Source organism: Babylonia areolata, chromosome 9, assembly GCF_041734735.1.
Source record: "Babylonia areolata isolate BAREFJ2019XMU chromosome 9, ASM4173473v1, whole genome shotgun sequence".
NCBI classification, from domain to species: Eukaryota; Metazoa; Mollusca; class Gastropoda; order Neogastropoda; family Buccinidae; genus Babylonia; species Babylonia areolata.
Window position 1 is genome coordinate 30,108,873 of NC_134884.1, and position 9,465 is coordinate 30,118,337.

At 39.7% G+C, this 9,465-nt stretch overlaps 1 protein-coding gene across 1 annotated transcript; it reads left to right on the top strand.

Moving 5' to 3' along the window:
- Positions 1 to 8,024, top strand: LOC143285825 (kelch-like protein 17). The gene is made up of 4 exons (XM_076593257.1): positions 1 to 147; positions 817 to 982; positions 2,654 to 3,392; positions 7,826 to 8,024. The coding sequence occupies exons 1-4, from the start codon at positions 31 to 33 to the stop codon at positions 8,010 to 8,012; spliced, it is 1,209 nt and encodes a 402-aa protein (XP_076449372.1). The 5' UTR covers positions 1 to 30; the 3' UTR covers positions 8,013 to 8,024.
- Positions 8,025 to 9,465: the final 1,441 nt, after the last annotated feature.

A 9,465-nucleotide genomic window follows, 5' to 3' on the forward strand; every position in this document is an offset into this window, starting at 1 on the left:
CCCTCTTATTGCGCTGATGTACTGAAGTTGATGAACGTGCAGAGACTAGAGAAAAATGAGACTTTCTGTGACGTCCGCTTCATCAAGGGAAATGACTGCGTGTACGCTCACCGCACTGTTCTTTCTTCCTGCAGTGGCTTTTTTCAGGTAAGTCTCTTGTCAGTAAAAATGTTGTTTTGATTTTGCCTGGCTGATTGGATTACATAGTAATATTCATACTACTGCCCCAGGTTATTAATTTTACAAGTGTTCTCATAGTACAGTACTGAACTTTGTGTTTGAAAGAGCTGTGTTATTTTTGTTGTTTACAATAGGGAATGTTAATTGTGTTGTAAAGTTTATATAAAGAGGTGTCATGGCAGAATCAGGCGTTGGATTTCGAGCCAGTGTTCACCAGTGAATAGGGTTCGTTCAAGGCCCCATTGCGGCATGGTCCTCTGGAAAGGCACATAACTCTGATTTTCCTCTCTTCACCCAGGTGTATAAATGTGTACCTGATTTGGGTCGGGGAAAACTATAGTGATTATTAATTATCTTATGAAAGTAATACATATTTCACTTGATGACTGCTGTAATCTAACAAACAATTATTCTTTTTCACCACTGTGGTCTGCATACATCGATCAGAGCAGGTAATTCATTTGGTGGAGCAACAGCACATCTGTAGGGTCATATGTGAATAAATGATTTATAATGCATCCTAGAGATTGGAAGTTTGGACATACAGTGTGCCCTTTTGGTATCATTGTGCACATATGTACAGTACTGTCATACAGGGATGGTGGAATTGTGAATGGTTTCTGTGCTTGAATGCAGGGCATCTTCTATGGTACATTCAGTGAATGTCAGGAGGAGGGTGGTACCACAAACAGCAAGATGACGGAGGTGGAACTGCCAGACTCTTTGACCATCCACGATATAGATGCTTTCCTGACAGCGATCTACACGGGCAAAGTCTTCCTGTCAAAACAGAATATCATGTGTAGGTTTCTGTATGAAAGGGAGGATGGGGAGCCTGTGTCAGTGTGTGAATCTGCGTTTGTCTCTTTCCCATACTCCACTTCTCTCCCTCTCCCTTTTTATTTTGATGATCTTCATACACTTCTTGGGGGGTGGGGATATGAGAAAAGAGCACACATCAGTATTTTCACTATTAGTTGCAGTGGGTTTTGTTGGAAGTTTCATGGGAAAAAGAAAAAATAGTGTGAATGTCATTGTGACAGTAGAATTGAAAGCAGATACATCTACTTTATAAGAAAGATAAATCTGCTTAATGAACTGATGTCATTTGTGACATCATAGTTTGTGCACTTTGAGCGAAAAGTTCAACAGAGCAAGACATTTTGTGTGAAATGTCATAGAATTGTATTTGATAATTTTGATATATTTCTTTTTTATAAATGTGTTGTTCCAAGCATGACAATAATTAATGGACCTCAAATGAAACAGAACTGATACTTGTAATTAACTTCATGAATACATTTTCATCAGTCATGTTTTGATATAATTCTTTCACTGTCTTTTATACAATTGTGTAGTATTGTTTCATTGTACTTTTTTGTATTATATTATAGTTGTGTTGTGTTGTGTCGTACATTTTTGTAGGATATTTGTTTTTTGTATTTGGACAAAACTGATTTAAAATACCCAGGAAAAAAATAGTGAAAGCGTTTGACTGACTTAGGATCCAGCAAATGATGAAATTGCTGTTTCTCTGGCAAGTGTAACTCATAATACCTGGAAATGTTGAAAGTGTCATTTACTGACCTATGATATCAGTAAATGGTGAGAGAGTACTATGTTGTTTTTTTTGTAGCAGGTATGACTTGCTTACAACAATGGCAAATGGTGAAAGTTCCATGTTTTTGTAGCAGATGTGGCCATTTGTAATACCAGAAAATGGTGAAAGACTGAAACTGCTGTGTTTTTGTGGCAGGTGTCAGTGACTTGTAATATAACAAAACGGTTAGAGTGCTATGTTTTCATGGCAGGTATGACTGACTTATGACGCCAGAAATTGGTGAAGTGCTCTGGTTTTTTGTTTGTTTGTGTTTTTTTGTGTGTGGTTTTTTTTGGGGGGGTTTATTTGTTTTTTGTGGCAGATGTGACTGACTTACGATAGCAGCTAATGGTGAAAGTGCCATGTTTTTTGTGGCAGGTGTGACTGATCTATGACAGCATCAGATGATGACAGTGCTATGTTTTTGTGGCAGGTGTGACTGATCTATGACAGCATCAGATGGTGACAGTGCTACGTTTTTGTAGCAGGTGTGACTGATCTATGACAGCATCAGATGGTGACAGTGCTACGTTTTTGTAGCAGGTGGGACTGATCTATGACAGCATCAGATGGTGACAGTGCTACGTTTTTGTGGCAGGTGTGACTCATCTATGACAGCATCAGATGGTGACAGTGCTAAGTTTTTGTAGCATTGTGACTGATCTGTGACAGCATCAGATGGTGACAGTGCTACGTTTTTGTAGCAGGTGGGATTGATCTATGACAGCATCAGATGGTGACAGTGCTACTTTTTTGTGGCAGGTGTGACTGATCTGTGACAGCATCAGATGGTGACAGTGCTACTTTTTTGTGGCAGGTGGGACTGGTTTATGATAGCATCAAATGGTGAAAGTGTTATGTTTTTTGTGGCAGGCATGACAGAACTGGCATGTTTCCTGGTGGTGGAGAGCGTACGGAATGTGTGTGATAAATTCATGCGGGAACACCTCAGCCTTGACAGCTGTCTACTGTTCATGAGAGTGGCCGACAGGTTCAACATCTCCGACGTCTTAGTGGCCTGCCACAGTATGCTGCGAAATCGTTTTCATGACTACTTCATCCACCAGGAAGAGATGCTCAGTATGCCTGCCACCTGTGTGAAGACGACGGCCAGCACCTTCAAGTACATCCCTCTCAATGATGCCTTGTCCTTCCTGTCTTCCTGGGTCCTTCACTGCTCTGAGGAGCATGGTCAGTCTGTGATGGAGGAGAGGAACTGGAGGTTCACTGAAGCCTGTAACATAGTGAGTTGTGTTCGTCCAGGCAAGGAGGCCCGTGATCCCCAGCATGTTCCATTGCGCGATTCAGACGGATTGGCAGACGTACGTGAAAAACTGTTGGAACGTTGTCATCCCTGGTTTGCGTTAAGACAAAAGAACCGTGTTGCGGGTCTAAAGAATGTGCTTGTGTGCTTAGCTCCGCTCACTGTGAAGACAGGACAATGCTTACATGAAAACCGTGTGGATGTGGAGTTCCATGTGTGTGTGTATTACATCCAGGAGGAGCAGTGGCTGACAGCAGGGTCCACCATGTTCCCAGAACCTTTACACGCGGTTGAAGACTTTTGCATGCTGGATGTCGCCTGTGCCGACTGCAAGCTCTACTTTGTCGAGTCAGTGTCTTGCTTTGGAATCGTGAGACTTTCTTGCTAATCACGCTCTTTTTTTTTTTTTTTTTTTTGCTTTCTTTCTTTTTTTTTGTTGTTATGTTTTTGTTTGTTTGTTTCTGCCTCTGTTTCCCTGTCATGGCATTCAGTTGTCCACACTCATACAAAATGCAGAATATTATCTCCAGTAAGAGGAATTAATCAGTTTCTGGTGCAAACTCGTAAACAGTGCACAAGAATCACAGACATTTGAATATGAAATGTTTGAAAATGCAGAATATTATCTTCAGTAAGAGGAATTAATTTCTGGTTCAAACATGTAGACAATGCACAAGAATCACAGTCACTAAATATGTGTGCATAAAGACATAAATTGCTTAACTCAGACTGTTTACTTGAAGTAAACCTCAAACACAACAATCCCAGGTATACACATGCAATCATCACAGTTGAATGAGAGGCATGAAATATCATACTGTAATTTAGTATGGGCATTCGATAACAGTATGCTATTCAACAGTATTTTGAATTAAGATACCATATCATGCACACATATATAGTAATTTTAGTATACTGTAGTGCACATAATGTGGAGTCACATATATAATTACACATATTTCAGAATTGAATTGATTTTCTGTTTTGAATTTACGAACAGGAAAGTGCTTACCTGAAAGTAGTAGTTGAAAGGGATTGAAGTGAGTATGGCTGCTGTCGCTTGAAGTGCGCATGGCTTTTTTTTTTTTTTTAACCCTGACATACAATTCACCTCGTTCCGTTTCACACCCACAACCTTGATGCATACATTAACAGTCTTATTCAGCATATTCTTATTCTTTGTGTTAAGATTCCTTTCGCCACTTTTATTCCCAGCAGATAAAACTTTTTCAAAGATAAAGTTAGAATAGATTCAGTAAAATATATATGGAATCCTTGAAGTACTTTATGAGTTACTCTGATGTTTTTGAGTTTCTGCAAATATTAGATGCAGGGCTTGCTTTTTTTTTTCTTTTTCTTTTTATATGATTTGTATTAGAGGTAAAAATCAGCTCATGATCAACAATATTTCCTAAGTTAGTAGGTATGTGTATTCAAACACACTTTCAACGTTTACATCATTGATAGAGGGTCAGAGATAGGAAAGAGATTTCTTTTTATGAAATCAGTTATGTTTTTTTCCCTGGACATTTATTGACATGCTTACCATCCCAGTTTGTACTGGAAAATGAACAAAAATGCCGCTGCACAACAAAAATAATTATATAAGCCATTCCAGAGAAAGATTAAAATTGAATGCGACTGATTCCTTCAGGTGATCACAATGCCAGCATTCTGTTTAAACTGGAAATTTAGAAAGGCTGTGATTGTGAAATGAAATGGCAAATCAACATGGTGATCAAAAAGAATGCAAGTGAGAAATACACTGAAAAGATTTTTTAAGCAGTAATGAAAAGTAATGCTTATGAAAACTACAGTGAACAGTGAGCAGTGTTTAAGAGGATACATGCGGAACACTGCCAAAGGCAAATTCGATGCGAGTATTGTCTACAGCTGTGCTACAACTTCAGAGTTGTTTTTTTTTGTTTTTTTGTTTGTTTTTTTTTGTGTTTTTGTTTTTTGTCTATACATGTGCTGTTTTATGACTGCAAGTGCAAGCGAATGTTACATAGTTTTATTGATAGTTTTAATTTGTTCCAGAGTTTTGATAGTCAGATTCTGAGTTTTGATCTGTTCCAGATTTTTGATAGTCAGATTCTGGGGTAAGCATGTTTGCATTTAGATCTAAGTAGTTCTCTTTCATCTTCTCAGGAAACAACAAAGACCCAATCAAGACCAGTATCAGTGTCAGCGGTCAGCAGTTTTGTTCCTTTCCCAGTTTCTGCCAACATAAGTGAATAAGGGTCCAGGACTGAAATGCTGGCAGTAGCTACGCAGACTGCAGCAGCACTTGCAAGACTGAAGCCCATTTGGAGGAACAAAAACATCAGTCTCTGAACAAAGTTCGAGCTCCAACATGCATTGGTTCTCTCTATGAGCTGCAGAGAAGGATCCAAGCAGTGGAAATGAGATGCTTCCGGAGACTCCTTGGCATCTGCTACAAAGACCACATGATTAAGTAAAGAAGAAGTAAGAGAAAAAACAACATCATCAGACAGCACGTTGCTTAGTATGAAGATCTACTGACCACAGTGAAAGAAAGGTAAATGGATTGTATAACCACGTCACAAGATCCCAAATGTTCTCCCAGACCATCCTTCAGGAAACAACGCAAGGGAAAAGGAGACAGGGCAGACAGCAAAAGAAGTGGGCAGACAACATCACTGAGACAGCGTGAGAGGACAGAGAGAAGCTCCGGAAATGGAGAATGTTGGTTATGTGTTAAGCAGTGCAGCGCCTCCACTAGCAAACCAGGTTTCGGGACCAGTGACTGACAGTTCTCTTGACACTGGGAGGAAAGTTGTTAGACTTGCTTTTAAAAAGCAAACAGCATCAGAATTTTTACAGATGTTCTAGGGCTGAGTCATCAGAATATTTAAAATAGTTGCGTATGAGCCAACAGTTACTTGTATATTGTGAGTGGATCTGGTGAAAGGACTGTGAGCACCAGTGTTTTCACAGAAGACAGAGTTTGTTGAAAACAGTTCCGTTTAGAAAAAAAATATTTAGCTATTTAATGAGGCTTGGACTCACGCGCGCACGCACACACACACACACACACACACACACGTGCGCACACATTGTCATACACAGACATACACACACACACACACACACATACACACACGCGCGCGCACACATTGTCATTTTTAGCAGCTGTGTCAGAAAGTGAATTTTCCACTGTCCGTGAGTGCAGAGTCTAAGGGATGTAAACAATCCTCAAAAATCTGGAAGACAGGGAGAGAGTAGGTTGTTTCTTTGTGTAAAAAAAACAAAACAAAGCAAAACAACAACCTGAATTGCCGATGGAAATTGGACATGCAAGATGTGAAGATCTAAAGGTCCAGTAGGCGTATGTTAGTACAACAAAATGTACATATGTCAGAAGTCCCAAGGAAGGCAAGGGGTTAATGTCCATTTTCCCATAGAAACAAATGTGATATATTTTGCTTCCTACATGTATTTTAAGGTTAATCTGACACAAGTTTATATTAAATGTTGCACACGCAGGAAGAAACAGCCCATTTCCACACAGAAACAAATGCAACACATTCTGCGTCCTCCATATGTGTATCTTAACCCCTGGGCTGCCTATATGACGAGATAACTCATCATGGCAAGCATGTATGCTTCGCTGCCACAATGACAAGATAACTCATCATCGAAATATTCTGACTTTTCCCTGGTTTGCATTCACTTCGTTGACAAAAATAGTGGTAGTTTTAGCCTGGGGAATCTCTCTAGATTCTATTCATAAGTAGAAACCCCATCTAGGTCATGAAGCAGTCCTTTATTTGAACGTTTTGGTTGGGTCACTGTCCCAGTGTTTGCCTCGCTCAACAAAATGTCGGACTGACAACGTGCTCAAGACATACGATCGTGACGAACTAAATCAACCAAGATTTCTTTCTTTAGCTGATGCTCAGAAAGAATTAAAGGGTAAATTCGAAGGAGAAGACAGTGATGAACATTTATAGGATGATCTGATAGAAAATAAAGGGAGCAGTAAAGAGAGTGGCCAAGATGCGACTGTCAGTGAGTGATGCCGGCTGTGCAGATGTTAGCAGTGGACAGAACATGACCAGATTAGAAGCAGGACACAGTGTGAGCGATATTCTTGGCACTCAGCCAACGTGGTCTGATGAGAACTGGATCAAGTGACCATGTGAGAGGGGTGAAGAGGAGGGGGGTGGAGACTGAGGGGGCGTGGCCTCACATCCATCTTATCACTTGGAGAAGTCACAATGTATTGTGTATCTATCTCTTAAAATAATATATATATTGTGGTTGTTCTTGTATGATTTTGTGTTTGCAGATATCCATTTGTCCAGAAAATAAGATATTTTAGTGCAAATTACCTGACTAATGTTAGTAATGAACAAGTTAAAAATGTGACAAAAAACAAAACACTGATTTCAAAACAACAGCATGTCACTAAAAATATATAAAATGGGAAAACAGCATGTGTTTTGTATTCTTTATTCATTTACCTTTCAGAAAATATATACTTTTATGGGTCTTTCTCCAGTAACAAAGAGCACAGAATTTTTGGAAAATTTATACCTGTTTTTTAAAAACCCTGGCAAATAAATTTCACTTAAATTTTATTTTCCTGGCAGCAAAAGGGTTAAGGTTGATCTCACACAAGCTTTATAAATCTTGCACACTCATGAGGCAGAAAAAAAACACCTGGCAAATAGATTTCACTTACATTTTATTTTCCTGGCAGCGAAAGGGTTAAGGTTGATCTGACACAAGCTTTATAAATCTTGCACACTCAGGAGGCAGAAACTTGACCCCATGCAGGTGTTGGACCTGAGAATGATGACGTGGAGTAAACTGGACACCATCCATATACTGGACGTCATCACAGTCGGTTCAGGGTTAGCTTTCCACCAGTTGTTGCCTATCGCCATCCGCGACAGGCTGTGCATGCTGGCTTCAAGCAGTACGCAGGCGGTGAGTTAATATCTCTCATTTGTGACATTTTATTTTATTTTTTACCAGTCCTGAATGATGATATTGTCAGTGGATCACAACCTGAGATACATGCAGATTAAGTTCATTACTTCAAAACAGTGCGTCCCCCACCACCTGACCTCCACCCCATAGTTTCAAAAGCTGTAAACAGCAAGAAATAGTGTTCCATTGTTTTGTCCATGCCTGTGTGCATTAAAGACCCTGATATTTTTTAACTGAAAAATGAAGTCCCAGTCTTCCCGTTTGAGCCAAGAGCACATTTAACTCTGGGTAGAAGTCAGCTGCAGGCTAAATTCATTACCTTAAAGTTGAAAAATCCCACAGTGATGCTTGGCTCTGATGGAGTTCATACCGCACATCCTCCCAGTAGTTAGTCTGCAGTGCTAACTTCTTTGCCTCAGTGGCTTGTGTTTTGGAAAAAAAAAATGTATTCACTGCTGTTCCTTTGATACAGATTGCTTGTCTGAACTTTTTTCTTTCTTTTTTTTTTTTAACACAAATTTTCTGACAGGAAAAATAGGATGTGGGTGGTATACAAAGTTGTGTGAACATACTGAGAGGAGGCTGCTGAATTTTCCTATTTTGCCAGCTCATCTTTATAAAGGTCTCATCACTTAGTGTGTAATCACTAATGTTTGTGAACAACCATCTGTAGTCTAGTGTTTATCATTGGTACTCCTTTTTTGGGGGGGAATCAAGGGTGGGATGGGGTGGGGAGGGAGTAGAAGGGGGTTCTTTTCCCATAAAAAAGATATGTAGTTACATCAGTGTGTCATGAGGGCTTTGGTTCGTCGTGCATGCAGCATAGACTTTCAACAAAGAAATGAAGTTTGCACACAAAACCAAAACCGATTTTGATACACTAATCTGGCTTTCAGGCATTTGCTCAGCTGCTGCCTGTAGGGTTCACTTTTATGCATTTATGTTCATGGGGTCATTGCTGTCTCTTACTATTATTATTATTACTACTACTACCTTTTTTTGTATTATAATTGTTATTTATTTATTTATTTATGTACGCTTATCTATTATTTATTCACCTTTTTTTTCTTTTCTTTTTTTTCTCGAGGCCTGACTAAGCGCGTTGGGTTACACTGCTGGTCAGGCATCTGCTTGGCAGATGTGGTGTAGCGTATATGGATTTGTCCGAACGCAGTGACGCCTCCTTGAGCTACTGAAACTGAAACTGTCTCTTTAACTCTTTCACCGCCACAGGCGACTTTAGTTGACTAGACAGTGCACTGCAATAGGCAAATTTTGTCGACATTGAGGAATCATGATAAGACCATTTTTCACGTTGTCACAAAGCTTGACAGCTGCAGCCGGGTTCCCACCAATAGAACAATGACTAACCTTTGCTCCCTGACCAAGCCTGTGACTGAGAGCATCGTTTCCAAAATATTTGATTTTCACACGGAAACTTGGCGGTGAAAGAGGTATG

What these genes read in the sequence shown, in the direction of transcription:
- LOC143285825 (XM_076593257.1), top strand. Translation starts at nt 31, where the DNA reads ATGAACGTGCAGAGACTAGAGAAAAATGAGACTTTCTGTGACGTCCGC. An exon ending in CCTGCAGTGGCTTTTTTCAG is followed by an intron (nt 148 to 816) that starts GTAAGTCTCTTG and finishes GCTTGAATGCAG; the next exon opens with GGCATCTTCTATGGTACATT. An exon ending in GTCAAAACAGAATATCATGT is followed by an intron (nt 983 to 2,653) that starts GTAGGTTTCTGT and finishes TTTTTGTGGCAG; the next exon opens with GCATGACAGAACTGGCATGT.